At 53.4% G+C, this 22877-nt stretch overlaps 1 protein-coding gene across 8 annotated transcripts in view; it reads right to left on the reverse strand.

The window, feature by feature from the left end:
- Positions 1 to 22877, reverse strand: part of ehbp1l1b (EH domain binding protein 1-like 1b) — a 46341-nt gene that overhangs the window by 5565 nt on the left and 17899 nt on the right. For 2 of the 8 annotated variants that reach the window (XM_036523125.1, XM_036523124.1), the window contains 16 exons: positions 20944 to 21144; positions 20023 to 20046; positions 19060 to 19119; positions 17791 to 18052; positions 15820 to 16461; positions 14177 to 14569; positions 13027 to 13455; positions 12019 to 12498; positions 6741 to 7065; positions 5566 to 5738; positions 5028 to 5076; positions 2067 to 2648; positions 1559 to 1625; positions 979 to 1055; positions 420 to 540; positions 29 to 128 (listed from right to left, as the gene is read on the reverse strand). In XM_036523125.1, coding sequence (XP_036379018.1) covers positions 29 to 128; positions 420 to 540; positions 979 to 1055; positions 1559 to 1625; positions 2067 to 2648; positions 5028 to 5076; positions 5566 to 5738; positions 6741 to 7065; positions 12019 to 12498; positions 13027 to 13455; positions 14177 to 14569; positions 15820 to 16461; positions 17791 to 18052; positions 19060 to 19119; positions 20023 to 20046; positions 20944 to 21144 — 3985 coding nt within the window. Of the gene's footprint in view, positions 1 to 28; positions 129 to 419; positions 541 to 978; positions 1056 to 1558; positions 1626 to 2066; positions 2649 to 5027; positions 5077 to 5565; positions 5739 to 6740; positions 7066 to 12018; positions 12499 to 13026; positions 13456 to 14176; positions 14570 to 15819; positions 16462 to 17790; positions 18053 to 19059; positions 19120 to 20022; positions 20047 to 20943; positions 21145 to 21391; positions 21575 to 22071; positions 22348 to 22877 lie in introns of all 8 variants that reach the window. The other 6 variants (XM_036523121.1, XM_036523122.1, XM_036523123.1 and 3 more) reach the window with 6 other exon arrangements.

Raw genomic sequence — 22877 nt, forward strand, 5'->3', positions numbered from 1 at the left:
GACAGGTAGAGGTGAGCGAGGCTCTCACAGCAGCTCCAGGTGGTCCTGTCTCCTGATGAGCGCGTTCTTCTTGTTGACCAGAGTGAACCATTCCTGGATCAGCCTCTCCTCCTCCTCCCGGTCACTTCCTGCGAGAGCAGAAGCCACACCATACTGTACTCTTTACAGAACCCATAACCTACTGTATACACTACAGAACCCATAACCTACTGTACACTCTACAGAACCCATAACCTACTGTATAAACTACAGAACCCATAACCTACTGTACACCCTACAGAACTCACAACCTACTGTACACCCTACAGAACCCATAACCTACTGTATACACTACAGAAACCAATGTACTGTATACTCCGTAGACCCCATACCCTGCTGTACACTGCACACAGAACCCATACCATAATGTACACACTGACCTGTCTCCATCAGGTGTCTGAGTCTCCGCTCCACCACGGCCGCCCTGCTGTCGATGTGCTTCTGCTCACTCTCCAGGGCTTTGATCTCACTCAGCACGTACTGACTGGTGTCCTGCAGGCGCTGGGCACGAGGACAGACAGACGGACAGAGAGACAGAGGGACAGGCAGGGGGACACAGGTAAGTCAAACACAGGTAAGTCACGCAGACAGTCACAGACAAATGTCAGACAGAGGCAAAGACCAGCATGCGCAAAGACACAGACGCGCGCACACACACACATATAGACAAAAAATGACACACACACACTCCACAGATACACACATGAACACAGATATGCACAGGTACACACATAGACAGGAGAACACGCACAGACACACGCAGACAGCCACGCCCACTCCGTTATGCAGGGTAAGAAACAGGGCATCAGCACAGTGTGATGTCATCTTTAAGGGGAGAACAGGCCCAGCTGGGAAGCACACAGACTGAGGGCCAATCAGGGGCCGGCTGTGTGTGAGAGCCACGCCCCAAGGACAGAGGAGCGGGGGGGCGGGACTGACCAGGTGATCTTCCTCTGCCGCTTTGCCCTCCTCGCTGGCGGCCGGGGGCTCCTGGGTGCAGCCTGAGCTCCTCAGATCTGTAACACACAACACACGCACAGCATGAGGCTACACACCTAACCCTAACCCCAGGACGTGGGGTTCTGGGTGTGTGTGTGTGTGTGTGTGTGTGTGTGGCAGGCGTACCTCACAGGGAGAGACACACACACACACCAACAAACACACACACACACACACACAAAGACTCCCCACCCCGGATTTTCGATGAAGATGAACAAACACACATTCTTCTTTCCTCTACTTTATAAATACCCGTAGCTTAAAAAGTCTAACAGGAACAATAAGCCACATCTCTCATCTCCTTTTCTTCTCAAACCTCGAAGGCGTTTGAGAACATTTCTGTGGCCAGTGCGTTTGCCCTGCCTCTGCATGCATCCAGACTAAAAGAGTTGATCTTTCCTCTCTGCCTTCCATTGGTCATCCTCCTGACCGCCCCTCCCTCTCCCAGGTCCGTGAGGAACCTCCCGTGCTAACGTGCTAACGTGCTAACGTGATCCGTGCGTGCAGGTGAGCTCTGTACCTGATCCCGTGTCTCTGGCGGCTGCAGATCCGTTCTTTCCTTCACTGTCCAGCTGTCCTTCAGTTACCTGCGCAGCAGCGACAGACGGCAGTGAGGGAGAGAGGCAGGTGAGGGTCCCAACATCATCAGCAAAACAGAGCCACAGTGTGGAGCACAGGGCAGGGCCACGCAGCTGCAGGTTCAATTCCCAGCTGGGGCAATGCCGGTGTTTCCCTGAGAAAGGTGCTTAACCTATTTCAGCAACTATGCAGCTGTACAAACATGATGGCAAACAAAGTGTAAACTGCCCTGAATAAGGGAACCTAATTAAAATAACGACATGACGCTGTGGCACATTACACATCTGTGGGAGAGAGAAGGAAGGAAAAGTCAGAGACAGACGCAGACAGCGGAACAGACACACACCGGCTGCGACCCCCACTGTGTTTTACGATTCTGCTGTTACCCTTCACTGTGCTGTGACCGGTAGGCGCGTGTGAAAGAGGAGAGAGAGTGAGCTGTGCTTTACCTCGGCACTCCTCTGGGGGGCGCTGTGCTGGTCAGGGCTGTCTGCCTCCTCCATGGACTCGCTCTTCAGACGCGAGCGGCGCTTCTTCAGCAGGTCGGCGTCTCTGACGTGGCTGAAGCCGGACTTGGCGGCGGAGGCGTGGGGGCGGGGCGGGGGGACGGGGGTTTGGGACCCGCCCGCACCCGGCTGGGTGGTCGCCGCCTCCCCGCTCTCCTCCGCCCGCAGGAGGCGTTTGGTCCGGGGCGGGGGCACCAGGCTCCCATTGGGCTTGGCGTCCTTCTCCGCCTCCTTCTCGGCGGCCTTCCCGTTGGTCTCCACGGCGATGGCGCCGGCCTGCAGCCTCTGGGCGCAGTAGCGAGCGGCGGCGGCGGCGTCGGCGCCCTCCCGGGGCTCGCCCACGGCGTAGCTGGACTGGCTGCTGTTCCGCTCGATCTGCAGCACGCTCAGCTCCTGCCCCGTGAAGTGCGTGCGGATCTGGCACAGGTACGTCATCACGATGAGCCGGTCCGGAACCGGCAGCAGCACCATGTCCAGCGGCTCCAGCAGCCGAGAGATGCCCAGCTCAGCAAAGCCATCGAAGGCCTGAGAGAGGGGGGGGGAAGGGGGGAGGGGAGGAGAGCGAGGGAGAGGGAGAGAGAGGGAGAGAGAGAGGGAGGAGAGAGGGAGGAGAGAGAGGGAGGAGAGAGGGGAGGGAGAGAGAGGGAGGAGAGAGGGGAGGGAAAGAGAGGGAGGAAAAAGTGGAGGGAGAGAGAGGGAGGAGAGAGGGGAGGGAGAGAGAGAGGAAAGAGTGGAGGAAGAGAGAGCGAGGGAGAGAGAGGGAGGAAAGAGAGGAGGAGAGAGAGGGAGGAGAGAGTGGAGGGAGAGGGAGGGAGGGAGAGAGAGGAAGGAGAGAGGGGAGGGAGAGAGGGAGGAAAGAGGGGAGGAGAGAGAGGGAGGAGAGAGGGGAGGGAGAGAGAGGGAGGAGAGGGGGGAGGGAGAGATGGGAGGAGAAAGAGAGGGAGAGATGGGAGGAGAAAGATAAACGGAGAGAGAGAGGGGTGAGGGAGGGAGGGAAGTAGAGAGAGGAGAGGACAGAGAGGGAGCGGGAAGGGAGAGAGATGGGGGTACAAAGAGACAGAGTGGGTGGAAATGGGGGAGGAGAGGGAGGGAAAGGGAGAGAGAGACAGAATACAAAAAGGGAGAGCGGGAGAGGGGGAGGGAGGGCGGAGCAGAGAGAGAGGTGATGACTTAACTTTAGAGTGAGATAATTATGAGGTGTGTGACTGAATAAATGAGCTCTTGGGCTCTTCCCTGCTGTAGCTGTTCAGCCCTCCACGCTCGGCATGTTCAGGCCACACGCAGCGCCCACACAGGGCCCAGCACAGTGCAGAGAGCAGACTGTGCACAGAGCCAGTAACCGGGAATAACCGGAGCTCTGTGCTCAAACACAGCATTTCAGAATAAAATACACTGACTGATAGGAATGACTTACAGCTTTTTACAACCATTTTCACACGTCTCAATACCATGTCCACTTCTTCAAAACACTTAACACATCCACCATATCAGTAGACTACGTGAACTAAACTGTGTATACTTTTGTATTGCTTTGATACAAAATGCATTCAATCACTTCTCCCGAAATTCATGAATACCTCTCTCAGTCAATGTTCACCACCAGCAAAATTCTGTACAACCATAGCAAATTTTGCAGACATTTAGATACTCTGTTCAAAACAGTTAACCTTCAGTTCAAAACCGAAAACGAAATTTAGATCACTGTAGATGGAAATATGCTGCATTTTGACAGACAAATGAAACTATATGCTTGAAATAAGACAGATTATTCTGATTTTAGCGGAAAGTTTATTCACTTTTTTTGTTAGCAGCCTTGTTACCACTTTTGTAAGTGGTCATATTTGCACTGAAATTTGCATGTATGTAGGCAAAATATAGATGTAGTTGTCGCTTACGAGATTTTTCCACTATTACTGCGGTATATGTACATCATGGCCTAGCAGTGAGAGAAAGTGACCCAAGAATGCAACTACAGTAAATTTACCACACTCAATAGTGGTATCTAAAGTATTGTGACAGGCAAAACAACAGATCAAAAAGTTTGTTCTTGGTGTCATGATAGCTGCTTGGCTTCAAATATTTATGGGGCGTGGGGGATTGTAGGGGTGGATAAGATATGTTAAAGATTTTTTCAACGCAAAGGAGAATGCTGCAGTAAATGTGAAAATCAAAATACAGAGTACACCATGGATCATTAGGACTACAGCAGACTTCTAGTGGTGGTATCATGTGTTGTTGTTTCACTGACTGTACTAGAAATGAAAAGCATCTGCAGACTTTTTGTTGTACTATAGTATACCTCAGAAATTGTAGATAGAGCTGCCATGAGGCATATTGCAGCATTTCAGATTTGTTTGGTATTACAGAAGAGGTGTCATTCTTTTTTTCTTTTTTTTTTTAAATGCAACACTACAGTAATCTATGCAAAAACAGAGGATACAGTAACACATAAAATATATGCATTTTTAAATGCTTAAAGTAGTTTCTGTTTTTCAGTCCATTGTACTTTGAGTGACAAAGTAGTCTGCTGAGAGAGAGCATTTGCTATAGTTATGGCAGCACAAGTCACTTTTGGGTGAATTATGAAGTGTTTTGGTGATTGTAGTGCATTTTTAAGGAAAGATTAACTGATGTGCTCATATGCATGGTTGTTAAGCACACAGTGTCAAGAGTTTTGAAAAAGTGGCCATGTTATTGACCTAAGTGTGAAAACGGTCGTAAAAAACTAGAAGTGTGAGAAGTGTCATTAAGGGTAAAAGATGATAAAGACAGGCCTGAAATGCCGTGACAGCGGCAGGAGAGAGATGCAGGAGAGAGAGGAGCAGGAGAGAGAGGTGCAGGAGAGTGAGGTGCAGGAGAGGACGGTGCAGGAGAGGGAGGTGTAGGGGTCCAGGGACTCTTTACCTTCTTGTTGTTGAACTTGATGTCATATGGGTCCAGTGCATCATAGTCTCTAAGATGTAAGAAAGGGAATTAGGGATTACATCAGAGCACAGCAGAATAGACACAACGTGTCAGCTTGTTTGCGCTGCAGTGATTTGGCTTGGAAACAGTAGGTTGCATGTTCCAAACCCTGGTGTAGCTCTGCCCCTTTCAGCATGTTATACACCCTTCCCTCTGTAAAACATCAGGCTGAATAAACACATAATGGGAAAAAAATATAAGAAAAAGAGAAAAAAAAATATAAGAAAAAAAATATATAAGATGCTGTTTGTTGTCAGTCCTGTGTCTCAACAATATGACAGAAGATCATCGGTGAAGCCCAGAGGAAGTCAGCATTAGACCTACAGTCCAGCAGAATAGCACAGCAGATTACTGACTGGCAGAGCGCTAGAGGCCCGCCGGTGTGGTGATGGTGTGGCTGGCAGGACTCTGGGGTCACTGACGGCTCTGTGACTCTCCTCGCACGGACGTGCTCGCACCGCGGCGCTAGGCTACGTACATCTTGTTGGGACAGAAGCGGTGCAGGATGGCGCAGAAAGCCAGCCCGTTACGCCAGGAGGTGCTGAAGTTGGTGACCTTGACTCCCCTGTAGCCCTGAGTGACCTCCTGACACCACTCCAGCAGAGACTGGCTGGAGGTGACCAGTCCCGGGCTGGGGGGGGGAGCAGAGGTCTGGGAGGAGACAGCAGAGAGAGAGACACTTTACCGCACACACCCCTCTCTAACAGGACTTCCACACCAAAGAGTGGCTTCCACTGGATTCAGTAAAAATAACAAAATAACAACTCATTGTATTATAACTTACATTGTAACTTTCATGGATCTGAAAGCACTTTGCAATGGGGAGAGCCTGATAAACTGAACTCTTCGAATGATAACGAGGCGATGTTAGTAAAAACCTCACAGTTCGCTTTCTGAGAGTGATTCTCAGCTTTAAGCATACATAAACGGCCGCTTTACATGAACACGGCATTCTACAGGAAATGTGGAATCATAAACCCCCACAGCCGGGCGTGGCAGCAGCGGGCGTGTCCGGACAGAGCTCAGCACCAGCTATGCTTTCATCTCCACAGCCAGGAGTGTGTGTGTGAGTGTGTGTGTGAGTGTGTGTGTGTGTGAGAGTGTGTGTGTGTGTGTGTGTGCGTGCGTGCGTGTGTGTGTGTGCGCACGCATGTGTGTGTGTGTGTGTGTGTGTGTGTGTGTGTGTGTGTGCGCGCGTGTGTGTGTGTGTGTGTGTATGTCTGAGAGAGTGTGTGTGTGTGTATGTGTGTGTGTGTGTGTGTCTGTGTCCTTGATATTCCCCCAAAATTGCTAGAGTGGATATATTTTCAGAGGATCATCTCAAATCACATACGATAGAGAACAGAAATACATATAGGAATGTTTTCATAATTATAAGTCATGGCCCCGGAGTGTGAGGTGTGATCAGGTCAGGGGTGTGAGAGCCACAGCTAGGGCCAGGGATTGAGCTGCTGTTCGCTCATCAGCCCAGCCACTCACTCCACTGGGCAGTTTTCATTCTGAGGATGATTTCAGCCAAACACGCACATGTGACCGATGACTAGTCATGATGACTGACTACTGATTGGACCAATTAAGGCCGGTAGTTTGGAGCAAACAGCAGTGTTCTGCACACAGGCCCCACCCAGAACACCTGTCCGTCAGGGTGACTACCTCAGGTGCGGGCCCAGCCGTGTCCATGATGTCCTCTCCGGATCTGTCTGTGTCTGTGTCGTCTGGATCGTCTCCCCGCAGGAGCTCGGGAGGGGGGTAGATCTTCTTCTTGGTGCGTCGGGGGGGCGCCAGTGCGTTTGGCGCTGGGACAGGGGCTGCGTCCTGGCCGGGAGGGGGCTGTCCGTTGGGCTGGGAGGGGGCAGGGCTGGTGTCAGCCGCGCCTGCGGTCGGAGCAGGTGTGTCTCCAGGTAAGGGGGCGGGCCGTTTCTTGACACGCCGAGCCGGGATAGGCAGATCAGAGGACTCCTGTTTCCCGGTTTCAGAGCTGAGGAGAAAGAAAGCAGAGACATGCCACAGTCAGGGATCTGCGCTACAGGAAGTCCTATCCCCCACAAGCACAAGCTCAAACAGGAAGTCCACTCTCCTACAAGCACAGACAGGAAGTTCCACTCTCTCACCCTCACAAGCACGAGGCCCGCTCTGCCACCAGCTCAAACAGGAAGTCCACTCTCCCATCAGCAGGAACGCACAGGAAGTAAACTCTCCTACAAGCACTAACAGCAAGTCCACTCTTGTACCAGCGCAAGCACACAGGAAGTCCACTGTAACACCAGCAAAAACAGGAAGCTCCCTGTCCCACCCGCATAAGCACACAGGAAAGCCAATCTTTCAACAGCTGAAGCACTTGACTGTTACTGTATATAATTACTTATTTGCCTTCCAAAGCTCTGTGTAATGCCAGTTTCATTCTGTGCAAATAATTCTTTCAGACGCTTCTCCCCCAGATGACTGTTTCTGCCGCTCGCAGTCTCTCTCACAGCTGAGCCGAGCTGGCAGGCTTTGCAGCCAGAGACCATAAATCTCTGACTCACAGCCTCAAAGCACAGAGGAAAAGCACAGCAGTGACCAGCAACAGCAGTGACACACATCCATGGGTGTGTAGCTTCCTGTACTCCCTTACAAACAGGAGAGGCCGAAAACCTCATTTTCACTAACGTTATGGAATTTTAAACAGTTTATGTATTTATAGAGCAGATTGCATAATGCCTTAAATGTCGAGTACTGAATGTCAAATGGGCAAAGAAAAAGTGAAGAGAACTTTAGGGAAAGTGTGAATGTTGCCCAGCTGAATTAGGCAAAGCCTTGTATACCTTGTATACTTTCTGTCTGTCTCTCTTATATCCTACATGGTCTCACCGTCTTTGGGGCTGACAAACCTGTAGCTCTCTAGTCACTGTCCAGTCTGTTTTTATATCTCAAGACTATTCGTTAACCTGCCTTTTGCAAAATAAGGAAATTCATTTATATAAGAAATCACAATAATTTCTCCATAGGATAAAGAATTTTGATCCCAATCATGTCTGTATGAAACATATCCTGTGTAGGAACACTTGGGTTAAAAACCGAGCACTACACGGGATTTCCAATTTGCAACATGTTCAAAATCTTTCTGACAATGAACTGAATGTTAAAATATGCAGGATCTGTTCTAATCTAATTCAAGCAAGCTGCACAACAAAAGATAAATGCACACACAAATGAGTATTAAGCGTTCCACTGGGGGCTCCCAGGCGGCTCAGACAGTGAAGGCACTCGCTGTCTGCTGAGGGGGGGGGGGGGGACGCAGTGGCACCGTTCCGCTGGGGATAGGGGCGGGCGGGTCAGTCAGGGATGGTGCGTTACACTGCTGGCATCCTGCAACTCGCTCAGGCACTGGTGGGGAATTTAGATCAGTGTCTCTGTTTAGCGTCTGCCTCCAGGTGTATTGTGGGACTTGTAGTGTGAAAGCCGGTCGTGTTGGATTGCGTGTGCTTTGCCCTGTGTCCCCGATCAGCCGCAGAGGATGTTCCGGTCAGGTGTTAAAAATGTTTAGGTGGTTCTGATATCAAAGCTGAAATGTTAAACCACCAAAGGCTTGGCTAGATGGGCAGGATCTTTAAAGGACAGCTCCAAAGTGATTATTGTGATGTTATTTTGACATGTGCTGTGGGGAAACAGGCAGGCTAATCTAGGCTCCACCGCAGCGACAGAGCAGCCTACAGCACTTACCCTTCCTCCAGTGCTGCCTCTTCCACAGCCTCTGACTCCCGCTCCTTCTCATCAGCTCCTTCCCCTGTAACCATTAACAACTGGCTGCCATCCTGAGCCAAAGCAAGCGAGACAGGGGCCTCCTCAAGCTCCTTCTCATTGGCTGTGTCTGTCAACGGCAGCTTTTCATTGGCTGCCTCCAGTTCCTTTGATGGGAGCCCCTCCTCCACAGCAGAGTCTGATGACAGCAAACTTTCACTGGCTGCCAAAACTGGGGCTGCTTCCTGATTGGCCGCCGAGGGGCCCGTCTGTTGGCTCTCGTTTTGTGATTGGGAAAATGGAAGAGAGGGCTGATCGCCTGCTGCTCTGGGCACATCATCGCTGTCTCCATCATCTAAAGACACTTCCGTAAATGCTACAGTTTCATTGGCTTCCAAATCCACAGCCAAAAACGATGACATCACAGCATCATCAGCATCTGGGACAGAAGCTGCACACTCATTGGTTGACCCTGTGCCCTCCTCTCGAGGTGTCAGAGTAGAGGGGGTGTCTTCCTTCTTGATGTGCAGGGATGGTATCAAGTCCGTGGCTGTGGGGGTGGGGCCTGCCCTCTGATTGACAGGTGACTCTTCCCCTCTCAGCTTTGCATCAGGGACGTCTGGCAGGAAGGGCAGGGCAGAGTCACGGGGTGAGGTTTGGTCTGGGAAGGAGGCACTCAGTGCTTGTATTGGGCCGAGGGAGTCCGTGGTGTTCTCCTCTTCCACCTCTGGGCTCTTCACCAGCAGCAGGCTGTCCTCCTCCTCACAGGACTTCAGCTCCTTCCCCTGGATCTCCTCCTGTAGCGTCTGAGGGGAGGGCAGCGGCCAGGGCACCACCGAGCTCCCGGAGACGTCCTCCTCCGAGACGGCCTCCTTCAGCCTGTACTTTCCCTCCGGAGGCTGCGTCTCCGGGGTGGCCACCCTCTCGCTCTTTAACGCCAGCGTGAGCACAGGAGACCGCCGATCCTCCTTCCCCTCCCCCGCCACGCCCCTCACCCCCGCAGGGGGAGTGATCTCTCTGCCGCATCCTGGTGAGGCCTGCCCACCAGCTGCCATGGCCGGGACCGCTTCCGCTTCCTGTGACGTCACTGGGGTAAAGACCTGCTTCCTCTTGCTGCGCCGCGGGGGGACCAGTTCACCCGCGGCAGGAACAGGGGCGGAGTCCTGGCGGGCAGAGTCCGCACCGACCTCCGGCACCGGGGGGGGCATCTCCTTCTTTCTGCTGCGATGAGGCGGCATTACTGGGAGTGTCTGTGAGGCACTGCCCAGGCCAACATCCTGGAGGACATCTGGAGGAGGTGGGGGCACACTAACAGCTTTCCCCCCAGTCTGGGGCTCCTCGGACAGGGATTGCTGTGGGATCAGGCCGCCGGAGTCACTGGCTGCTCGTGGTGCAGGTGAAGGGGCAGACAACGCATCGGGGCTGAGGGACAGGGATACCGAAGTTAGGGGTCAGGAACAAACCCTCACATTTACACACGTGAAGTGACCGTTCAGCTGTTCATCACTACAGGGCCCTGCTGCATCTTAAAAATGCCACACAGCTTTTCAGTGATGTCACCACAGAAAGGGGGCGCTATTCTCAAGCCAATCACAGGTAGAAGAGCAGGGACATTGGGCAAGGCCGCCTGGTGACACCACGCGTCATTCAAACCGAACCTGCCCGCATTCCTCCTCATGCACATGGACCAATCCCGCGGACTCCTTACCACCACGGCCGCGGCGTGTGCGCATCAAAGCACTAACGAGCTAAACCGCGCATCCGCATTGACTCACACAACCTACAAACTTCAAGCAACTCCACACCTACAAGAGCACATTCCATCGATACACAACAGGAACAACCATCAAAAAAAACGTCATGAACGCGAGAGCGCCCCCCAGTGGAGAAATGCAAACATCCTGTCAAGCCATGCAGGCGAGTAGAGTGCAGAGAGCAGTGAGCCCCAGGCACTTACCCCCCGTCCATGTACAACGATGACAACCACACAGTACCCATGTCCTCCTGCCCCTCCTCAAACTCCATCTCCTCCGTCACGCCCTCCTGTCCCAAATCCAGCTCTGACTCCTCCCTCTGGTCTTTGCTCCTCTTCTCTCTCGGCGCTGTAGCGTCAGCAGAAGGAGGCGGTTTTCTCTTGTCCGGCTCTTGCTTCTTTTCTGGGGCTGTCAATGGCGGCTGTTTTATCACGCGGCTCTGGCTTTCAGCGTTAGGGGCGGAGTCTTCTCTCCCTCGGGCTGGCGGCTGAGCGGCAGACGCTTCCCTCTCCTGGTCCAGTCTGGATGGCACCTCCTCAGTCATGTCACCTTGCTCTGACACCTTCACTCTTCTGCTGAGAGACTCCTCCATGGCCGCCAGTCTCAAGCATTCCACCAGGCTCAATGTGCAGGCCTCCTCGCCTGTAGGGGGCTCCATTCCAGTCTTCAGGTCTTCTTTATATTGAGGGCCCTCTCCCAACAGCAAAGGCTCTTCTTCTGTTAATGGATGCAGGCTCTGGGCTTCAGGCCGGTGAGGGGATCTGCAGGGAGCGTCTCTCTGAGGAGCAGGAGGAGGAGGAGGAGGAGCAGGAGGACATGGCTGACTGGGCTCAGGGCCTCCTGAATCGGCCTCCTTCGGTTTGCCTGCATCATCAGAGACAGCTTCTGGACTGGATGTCTGCAACATGGCGGCCACCGTCTCATAACTGAGATATGGGGATATTTGTGCAAACGGTCAGGTATCTCAAAAAAAAACATGCGATTTGAATTTACAGCACGTGCTAAATCATGTTCATCCACGGACACCTCTGGAATATCCCAAACCACCTGGAAAAAAATACTATCTCCAGAGGTTCAACATTTCCTACCCCTGAGAGCTAAGCCACTACAATACCGCTGTTGGACGGGTATTTTCTGACCTGACCATCCAAATGACTCTTTTTCAGGAGTCAGTGTGTGTGACGCTCCTGGGGAATTCAGGTTAGCATCACACTGTGGACCCATCTGAGTGGCGGTATCAGATCATGCAGCAATAAAGGCATGAATTTTTCCCTTTATCATGCAGACGCTCTTTGGTCAGGTGTTATTCCACACTGGTATTGACCACCCTGAGTCAGACGCTGTTACGGAAGCCCTGCAGAATGTGAGGCAGAGGGGAAACACACCGGTCTTTGGCAAGCCATGCTGGAGCAAGCTGTGAGCAGAGCTGAGGGAGTTTCACGTCCTCACACACTTACCCTCGGTGCAGGACCCCCACTAGGGCCCTCATGAAGCCCGCTGTCTCCTTCTCCTGCTCTGGGGCCACAGGGACCTCAGCCCCCTGCTGCTCCCCCACCTCCAGCACCTCCCCTCCAGGGGCCTGCTCTGACTCCTGCTCTTTGATTCCTTCCTCTGGGGGGACTGATTGCTGACCCCCACTCTTCTCTGGGCCTGCAGTGGGCAGGGTATCGCTCCTGACCTCTGTCTCAAAGTCAGCCTCAGCCCGTGGGGGTTTCTCACCTTTGTGGGGGCTCTGTGTCTGAGCCAAAGGCTCGGGAGGACTGACCGGGGATTCGGGGGGAGGTGCTGGACAAGGGGCGATCGGGCTCCTCTGAGAGGGGCCTCCATCGCCATCTCTTTCGTCCCGGGGGGGAGATGGAGAGGATATCTCCGCTGGCTTCTCCACCGCTTGGACCACCTCTGGCACGGGCTCCCTTACTGGCCGGCTGTCGACGGCACTGATAGGAACAGTACACAGAGAAGCAGGAGGTGCCTGCAGATCAGTGCGTTCCCACTGGCACATGCTCAGAGAGGAGGGAACACACTGCAAACACCAAAAGCAACAAGCGTGGCGCTGCAGACTCGCATCTCATCAGGGTGGCTCCGGTACTCAGCATCCCAGTTTGGGAGGGATCAACAACAGAACCAACGAGACTGGGAAAACCAGTGTGGAAGAGAGGGCCGATCTTTAACCACAGTGTGGCCACAGCAACGGCTACAACACCAACAGATCACACTCGGCACAGATGGCTGTGCACCTGTGAACTTTTTCTTACTGTCACTTCAAACCATGCAGTGAGGCAGACCCAGCTCCTCAGCCAAAAACAGGTGAGGCACAAATCCGCACTTTACCCTTAAACTGATTAAAGCCAAAGAAATGAAAACAGACTGAGAGCAGAGATTGGTTAAAGGGTCAGACCCGCCCCTCTCCTGTCCTGAGCCCACGAGCTGCTGACCCTGAGGGAGCTTCACTGTCCTGAACTTACCCCACGTGCAGGCCCTCTTCTGCTGCTGTGCCCCGCCTCCCCACGGCCTCCCTCCCACTCTCCACAACATTCTCCTCTAGCGCCGCCCACAGCGGCCTCTCCACCTCAGACAGGGGGCGGCGCAGTTTTGATGTGTCCTGTGATTTGTCACTGAGGTGCTTCTCAGCACGCCCGTCACGTTCAGCCAATGAAAGCCTTTCAGAGGGCGCAGAGATCTCTGGGCTTCCCGCTGCTGGGGTCACGTGACCTCCAGCTCCCCCCAGCTCCTCCGCCGGCTCGCTCTTTTCACGCGGCAGAATCTCAAGGCGTTTTGTCAGGTTTGTCAGGCTGACATCCGCGTCACCTGAGGGGGACTTTCGCTGGTTTTCTGTGCTGTCCTTGTCCACTTTTGGTCCAGATGACTGAAAATCGGTGGTCAATATTTCAAGGCTAAGGGACAAGGACACTCAGGTCAAAAGTCAAGAATTACATGACAGAACTCTGCTAGATTTATCTTTCTTGGTGACATGCCATTGCATCCAAAAAAATAATTTTTTGAACTGGAACATTAAGCAAGAATTACCAATATATTCTATATATGTAATTACCAATATACACTGTAAATACTGCCTTTCCATATCTGACAATATGCCACACCTTCCACACCCCATAACACCAAACTACTGCTCAAACTACCCATACACACACACAGACACACACACACACACACACAAATGCACACACACGTGCACACACACACATACACATGCATATCCCCACACATGCCACTTCCATGAACTAACACCATGCCTCGCCTGACACCCATTCGTAATCAGTGATCTTTGTTGTGAGTTTGACAGAAGCAGACAGACAGGGATTGCAGGTTAGGGAACACATCACTGGCTCTTTCATACACCAGCAATGCAAAGCTCTCATCTCTGTGGATCGACCCACCATCGCTGCTGACTAACTATTTGCAATGTCACACCAGAGTGACCCACAGATGCTAAATGGTAGTGTGACTCAGGATCAGATTAAACCATGTGGTTTGTCATGGTGAGATCTTTGAGGATGCCACAACAGCATTCCTCACCTGGGCTTCACGCCCAGAACCACAGGTTAGTAGCCCAGTGTCCCTGACTGCTACACTATGCTGCTACACTGCACTTACCCCTGCTCCTGGCATGTCTGTGCAGGAGCTGAGCCCGCCTGCAGCTCTGGCTGCCTCTCTCCGGGGGCGGCCGCCTCACTCACAGCCTCCAGCCCTGCGCCCTGCTCTACCGCCTGCCCTCTGGGCCTCTCCTCCAGAGCAGCCCATATCGGCCTCTCCGCCCAGGCTAGCGCCTCCTGGTGGCACTGTGCATCAAGCGCCTCTCCCTCCTGGTCATCTGCCTCGGCTGATTCTGTTATGTACAGCTCTGGCCACTGGGCCGTGGGAGGGGACTCCCGGTCAGCGCTGAGCTCAGGCTTGGTCTCCGGATGCAGAGGGACCTCTACATTTCGGTCCGCTTTGTCCCTGGCTGGGAAAAGAGGGGTCTCCAGGGAGGAACCCCCAAGTACTAAGCTGAGAGAGGGAAAGAGGAAAGGACAGTGAGGAGGAGGTGGAGGTAGGATATGGAAGGTGGGTGAGGTATAGGACAGAGAGAAGCTGGGCAGAGGAGTCTGAGGTAGACTGAGAAAGAGGAAGACAGAGTAAGCATTCCTTTCTATTACAAAATCCTGTCCTAAGAGTTGATATGACCGAGGGGCAAACCCAGAACAGCCCTCTGTGATTTACTCCCGGTGTTTACAAAACGAACAGGACCCCCTGTGGCCTGCAGATAGCGCAGCCCCCCCCAGTACAGGATTTAACAACAGGAGCTTCACTAGCGGCTTCATTACAAACTGCGAAGCTTGTACTCTAACACACAGTAAGCTGCAAAAACACACCAAACCACCGAGTCCCCCAACAGAGAGCTGCAGAGAGTTTGTAGATACACAGAAAGCAGAACTCCCCTGGAACAGGGTGTAGTTTTGTGTGTTTGTTACAACCACAACAGAGAGCTTTCTAGTTTATGTGCAGCAGGGGAGCGGCGTGCGGTTTCAGTGAGATAATAAGATATTTTCACCACCTCTGCACTTTAGCTGTCTGCTAGATAACATGATTTTTACATAAATATTTTGAATGTATCTGTTATAATCCAGGGAACTTCTCAGGATCAGGTGTTTCAACCAAGAGAATTCAGCTTTTTCACCACCCTGAGATAATTCTGTATAAAATAAAGCACTAAAACAGCCGTGGATGGGGAAGGGTCAGACACACGAGAGGACAGAGAAGCGAATGCACTGATAACGCACTGCCCACAGGCCCACACTTCTGCTGCCAGGTCTTAGTGATGCATGCCAAACCCAGGCCACTCTTTCTAAGAGCTGTATGTTTTCCAGAGCATGGCCCTGCTAGCTCAGACTCTTTGCGCTTTAGTCTGCTCTGTCCTGGGGTGTCAGCTTGCCTCTGCTTGGCTCATTTCACCCTCTGGCCACAGATGCACGGGGCCTTATCTAATTTAGTGCGAGAGCGTGTGTGTGCGACATACCGCAAGCTGCTTTGAAAAGCACCAGTGGACCAAGAATAGCATGAAGCATAATCGCAATCAAACAGGTGTGGTTTACTGAGGGACACACATGGAAGTGTTTCAGCCAAACAGAACGCCTCTGAAGTAAAGACATGACCCATTCAGAGAGGAACGCTGCACAGTGTCTGACTCTGTGTGGTCACATGCGGACCCGATGCGTGAGGGAGAGAGACGCTGTAAGCATGCGCCGCCGCACACTTACCCCCCATCTGCGCATCCCACTGCTGCCACCACTGCGCTCACGTCCTTCACAGGGGCAAAGCTCTGCTCCTTCTCCTTCTCATCGCCTTTGTTCTCTAACAGTGGGCTTTCTGTTGCGACTGGGGGTTTGATTTGTGACTCAGAGAGAGGAACGGGCAACTCCTCCTTCTCATTGGCTGTTTCTTCAAGGTCGGGTTCCGGCTCAGCCAATGGCGGCTTTTCTGCAACAAACGTCATCTTGTCTTGGGACAGGGGCGATGGCTGAGGTTCAGAGGTCACGGAGAGCCTCTGCTCCTTCTCATTGGCTGTTTCTTCAAGGTCAGGCTCTGCCTCAGCCAATGGCGGCTTCTCTGCGACAAATGTTTGAGCGGCTGGGGCTGGGGGCTCTTGGGTGGGGGCACAGGGAGCCTCGGGTGGGAGAGACTGGGGCTCCGAGTAGGAGAAGGGCCAGGGAGGGGGCACGGCCTCCATCAGCTTCTCCACCCCGGCCTCGGCCTCTACCCTGGCCTTGGCCTCTGCCTCCACCCCGGCCTTGGCCTCCACCCTGGCCTCGGCCTCCGGCTCAGGTGACCGCGGGGGTGGGGACCCGGGGACACTGGCTGCTCCGGGGGGTGACAGCGGCAGCGAGGCCCTGCTTTCGGCACTGAGGGACAGAGAAACTGGAGTCAGGGTCTGGAGGGACTGGCAGCACAGCACGATGGTGGGGAAAGGATCGTCCCCTTTGCCAGGCTGGAATTAGCAACTTAAAAATAGCAGACAGGGCCGGGACAGCTGCGTTGGGCACGGCAAGCGTTTGGGTCAGGGGTGGCCGGAGCAACTGAGATTCAGTACACTGAACTGTAACGCAGACGCGTCACCGACAGGATCCCAGCAGCACAAACGGGTCAGTACCATATTTAGTGCTGGTGTTGGACCCCGAGCAGGAACACGTACCGCAAGCAGCCTGGCCAAGCGCTGTTTATCCTTCCATTAGTGCTGTGTGTGTGGCGAGCGCTGAAGCCAAACGCACTCTCCGCCTCACACTCCCCGCGCAGCGGAGAGCAGGCAGCGATCTCTCCCAGCCGGTGAATACACCATCGACCCCCCTCACAAATCACGCAGCTAACGCCGTGGGACAGCCTGCGGCCGTGTGGCAAAGTGACCGTGCAGAGGGAACACACACTACTGCCGAATCACAAAGCCGGGGAACCAAATGACATCCTCCAACTCGTTTATCTCACACAATTACACATGCAGACCATCACTGTGTAGGTCTCAGGAGCGGGAGAACTTCACTATCTGTTACACACACTGCATTCAGTGAATAACAACATTCAAAAGCAGTCTCTTCATGCGTGTACAAATCCCATGCCAAGTCAAAAGCCGATCAGTCATGCTGTTACAGCGTTTCAGGGACTCATGCTAACGCTACAGTTATGACTACCACCATGTGAAAACCAACATGAGCACTGAATCAAAAGAATCAGCAGTGTTTAAAATCACGCCATCAGTCAGGAAAACAAACAGTGACTGTTCTCTTCACCTGAGCTTCTTGATTATTTATGCATCCAATCATTTATTATTATAGGATTACTTCTGCCATTGTTTGAGTGAGTCATAACAGTCATACTAAGAACAAAAATAGTAATTAAAAACAGTGAATCTCATTTGTATAGTGCCTTTAATCTCTTGTTGGGATCTCACAGTGCTTTACAGCGGTGAAGGTGTCACATTTCAAACAGCACACAGCTGTCCTGAGCCAGAGTATTTAACCAGTCAAACTGGGGGCTGTCTGAATGGCCAGACTCGGAGAGCACAGAGCCAGCCCTGAGCTACGCGCTCTGACCGCCTCTATCAGGGAACGCTTCGTTCCAGGTGCTTATGGCTGTGTTGACCTGTACTGACCGCCTGCTGCAGCCTCTAGGCCCGCCCTTTCTGTGCAAAGCCGAGGGGAGCTGAACCAGAGGGAGCCCTTTCCACTCCCCAAACTCACCCCACATCAGCCTTCGGTTTCTCCAATCCCACGGCTGCCTCTGGCTCCCGCCTCTTCTCATTGACTCCCGGGGCAAAGGTGGGAATGGGCTTGACCAATGGCGGTCTATCTGTGGTGGGCGGCGGCCGCTGGTTGGCGATGCTGATGCTGCCGGCGCTGCGCTGGGAGGGGTGGGCGTCGCCCTGCCGGCCGATGCTCAGAGGGCGGGGCGTGGACGTGGACTGCAGAGAGGGCGGGGCCACATCCTCCGTCGGTTTCACACCTGTGGACGTGGGCAAGGGGGCGGGAAGAGGATCAGACACAGGTGAGATCTTACTGCAGTTTAAAGTGAAATGCAGAGGAGTCTGCAGGATCGGCCTCTGCATCTGACTCAGGGATCGCTACAGTCTGCAGCTCCACAGGCGAACCTCACACAGCCTCCGGCAGGGCTTTAATGTCCCGCTTCAGAGCTGATGCAGTCCCACCCACTGCCCATTTGCATTGGCCACTGCATAGCATCTCCGTAGCAACGGCTGTAGGTATTGCATGTACCCTTCCGGTCTCTGTCCCAAACCACACCAGTCATGTGGAATTAAGCAGGCATAAATCACCTCCAGCCTGGAGGGGGCTCCCCTACATTTAAAGGGGGGTGGGGGGAGGTGAGGGCTCTAGCCAAACACTTTCAGCACAGGGATCTAAATAGAAGTGCTGGGTTCTTTACTCTTTTTAGCAAGCTTTATACTTCTTAAGGAGAGATAACTGAGAGGTTTCTGTTTGACTGACGTGTCCCCAGGAGCAGAAGGCACAGCACTGCATAGTGGTTTGGTTGCAGGTTGGTGGATGGTCAATGGATGTTATGTGTAAATGAGGCACATTATGGACTTCTGCCTAAGACATAAGCATTTACATTTACTATTTACTCATTTGGCAGATGCTTTTATCCAAAGCGAGCGAGGCAGAGTATGACACAAACAAAAAACCATGAGGAGTAAACAATATCAGAAGCGCTGCATGACCAGGTTTCAATGGCTGACCAAACAAGCCAGCTGGCAGAGATAACCAGTGCATTGAACCATTCGATCACATGGCTTAAGCAGTGATGTCATTTTAAAGCACTTTATGTGCAGGGACGAAAGGAGAAATCAGTCCTGTTTGTGTCTGATTTCCCTCACGGTGCTGGAGAAGCAGCCCAGAACTCAGGCTCTGCTGCTGCATGTCAGCGCAGGAAGTGGGGGTCTGGACGGGAAGTGTGAAAAGCGCAGGAGTATCAGAAGGGGCAGCGAAACTTACACTGAGCTGTAGGTCCCGGAAAACCTTCCTCTGTCAGCGTGTTCAGCTCTCTGTGGAGATCTGAAACAACACAACCGCAGGCGGTCACAAACCACACACAACACAACCGCACGCGGTCATAAACCACACACAACACAAAATCACAAGGTCATAAACCACACACAACACAACCGCAGGCGGTCACAAACCACACACAACACAACCGCAGGCGTTCACAAACCACACACAACACAACCGCACGCGGTCATAAACCACACACAACACAAAATCACAAGGTCATAAACCACACACAACACAACCACACACAGTCATAAACCACACACATCTCATATGGTCAACAACCGCACACACAGCCAGCAGGACACGGTCTCACCCTGGTCATGCCCGGTCAGAGAGACCAAACGCGTTCACGCATTCTGGAGTGATTCTGGGTCCTCAGCTAATTCTCCCTAATGACTTGATTTATTACTCAACACATGGTTTTAAGCACAAAAGACGTATTATTTCAAACTGCAGTCTAACACCACCTGAATCTTCCTCAGACCTAGCTGATGCTCATAAACTTGAAAAAGGACAAAAACTCCACTTCAAACTCAAACTATTTAACTGAAATTGTCCGTATCCTGTTCCTGTTTTGGGCAGATAAACAAGTGTCTCCGTTCACATAATCTCCTACCTGCAGTCAGTTTAAAATGATGATGAAGTGGAGAAATTATGTTTCATGCCTTTGTGCAGTTCATATGACACAAATCATAAAGAACACTGGGCATCAGGCTTCCCTTTACACCACACCAGCCTCCGGCTGGTACTCAGACTCAGTCAGGGAAACCCAGACTGTCATTCACTGTGACACACACGAGGGTAACACTTCCATTAATCACCATGTTATTGAGTAAAAAGGGAGGCAGCTACACCTGGGTGATAATTACTTCAGTCCACAAACAGTTTGGGGTGCAGACTCACCAGGGCGGGCCTCAGTGGCAGATGCTGAGGCAGAGAGACACAGGAAACAGGGCAGACAAACGGACAACAGGCACAAAGAGGAGAGGAGATGGAGTGTGAGAGAGAGAGAGAGAGGTCATGGTTAGGCAAGCATTCTGAGATAAAGAAGAAGAAGAAGAGGCTGAATCTCTCTCAGTCTGTACCTGAAGCAACGGACAGAGCAGGAGCAGGAGAGGAGGGGGGGTCAGAGAAAGGAGAGGGGGCAGGGGGAGGAGTTAGAACAAGGGGAGGGGAAAAGGAAGGGGGAGGGGACAGCGAAGGGGGCGGAGACAGTGAAGACAATGAAATGGGCGGGGATAGAGAGAGGGGAGGGGATGGGGAAAGGGGCGGGGATAGAGAGAGGGGAAGGGGGCGGAAAAGGGGCGGAGACAGAGAGAGGGGAAGGGGGCGGGAAAGGGGCGGAGACAGAGAGAGGGGAGGGTGTGGAGGACAGATGGGATCACACAGAGCCTCCAGATCCGGTCTGGTCTGCAGGGGGACGGGGGTCACAGAGTCCGCTGGAGGGGAACAGAAATAAGAGGGGGGGAGACCAGAGGAGAGGGGAGTCTGGGCTCGCGGTGTCCTCCATTCACTCCTCCACGGAGCAGGGGGTGACACTGAGAGAGGGAGGGATGAGGAGAAAGAGGGAGAGAGGAACGGCAGGAGGTTAGGGTGATTATGGGTAAGAGCGAAAGAGGAAGACAGACACAGAGGAAGAGAGAAAGAAAGGAAACAGTATTAGCAGGGCATTATGAGCCTCGGCCAGTGATTAAGAAGGTGTGTGTTTCTGTGTTGATCATACTGGTGATAACTGACACTGGCATTCTCTCTGCTGTTCCAGGATCAGTTCAGCTCCAGCCTCGGAGCGTGAAGCTACATCCTCTGCTGTTTCTGCTTCCGTACCTGGCTGGGGGCGAGGGGGCACCCCGCCCACACCAGCGGGGGCAGCGGCAGGCTCGGGGGGGGCAGTCGTGGGGGTTTTCGGCTGGAGGGGGGCAGGGGCTGATTCGCCGGTGGGAGGAGGGTCAGCGGAGGAGCGGGTGGTACAGACAGCAGGGCCGCCTTGAGGGCTCAGAGCATTGGAAGGAGCAGCAGAGAGGGATGCTGGGAAGGTGGGCGTGGCATAGAGACAGCAGAAAGAGACGGATAAAAGCAGCAGGAGAATAAGAGAGGAGGAGAGGAGAGGAGAGAAGGAGGAGAAAGAAGAAAGAGAAGAGGAGAGAGAAGAGAAGAGGAGAGAAGGGGAGAGCAGAGAGGAAGACAATGAGGAGCAAAAATATGACAAGGTCAGAATTATCAAATCCTGAAACAGGAAATGACATGGACAAGCAGCAAGTGATCTGGTCTGTACCTGTCTGAGGGGCAGGGGGCAGAGAGGGGGGGTGAGAGGGAGAGGGAGCTGGCCCAGAGAGAGCGGGCGTGGTCAGGACAGGCTGGGGGGATGCAGGGGGGGGCACAGAGCCAGCTGGGGGACCAGCGTCTGCAGAGGAGCCAGTCTGAGCTGCCGGGGGTTTCCGTGCCAAAGACAAGGGTACTGAGCGCCAGGAAGGAGAGAGAGAGGAAGGAGAGAGAGGGAGGGGGAAGAGGAGAGGGAGGGAGGTGGTGAGGGATGGTGAGAACAGCAGAGAGGAAGAGTGCTTAAGCAACAATCTCAGGGAGGCTGTCAGTATTACGCAACCCACTGAAATTAACTGCTCTAAAATAGCAGGACTGCCAATGCCTCACATTCACTGTTTCAATGAGTAATTAGAGAGGACCTCCCACACTCATCACATGGCTACAGGAGTCTGTGACACACAGCAAAACAGCATCTCCGGCATTCTCGCTGTCAGTCTGTCTGTCTGTCTGTCAGTCTTTCGGCCTGTCTGTCTGTCTGCCTGTCTGTCTGTCTGTCAGTCTGTCAGTCTTTCGGCCTGTCTGTCTGTCTGCCTGTCTGTCTGTCTGTCAGTCTGTCAGTCTTTCGGCCTGTCTGTCTGTCTGCCTGTCTGTCTGTCTGTCAGTCTGTCAGTCTTTCGGCCTGTCTGTCAGTACCTGAGCCGGCAGAAGGCTGGAAGATTTTGGGCAGTGCCGGAGGGTGTGCCCGGGGTAAGGTGGGCACCGATGGGACGTTGGGGGGCGGGAGAGCCTGCTGCAGGGCAGTGGGGCCCGTGCGGGCGTGTCGGGGGCGTGAGGCTGGGATGGGTGGGGCGGAGGGCTCAAGGGGGGCAGGCAGGAGAGGGCGTGATTGGAGGGTGGAGTTAGGCACAGCTGCAGGGGGGGGGGCAGCGTTCCCACTGCTGTTCTTCAAAGGAACAGCAGAGGAGGGAACTGAGAGAGAGAGGGGGAGAGAGAGGGATAGAGAGAGAGAGGGTGAGAGGGGGAGAGAGGGGGAGAGAGAGGAAGAGAGAGGGAGAGAGAGGGGGAGAGAGAGGGAAGGAGAGAGGAAGAGAGGGAGGGAGAGAGAGTGGGGGAGAGAGAGGGAGAGAGAGAGAGAGAGGGAGAGAGGGAGAGGGGGGGGAGAGGGAGAGAGAGGGAGGGAGAGAGGGAGAGAGAGGGGGAGAGAGAGGGAAGGAGAGAGGAAGAGAGAGGGAGGGAGAGAGAGAGGGGGAGAGAGAGGGAGGGAGAGAGAGAGAGAGAGACAGAGAGAGAGAGGGGGAGAGGGGGAGAGGGGGAGAGAGAGGGAGGGAGAGAGGGAGAGAGAGGGGGAGAGAGAGGGAAGGAGAGAGGAAGAGAGAGGGAGAGAGAGAGGAAGAGAGAGGGAGAGAGAGGGAGAGAGAGAGGGAGGGAGAGTGGGATCCAGGGACATACAGCATGGTGGGGTTTGGGAGGGGAAGGTGGTGGGGAGGCAGGTATGAACA

This window comes from Megalops cyprinoides, chromosome 3 (genome assembly GCF_013368585.1).
Source record: "Megalops cyprinoides isolate fMegCyp1 chromosome 3, fMegCyp1.pri, whole genome shotgun sequence".
Classification (NCBI taxonomy): domain Eukaryota; kingdom Metazoa; phylum Chordata; class Actinopteri; order Elopiformes; family Megalopidae; genus Megalops; species Megalops cyprinoides.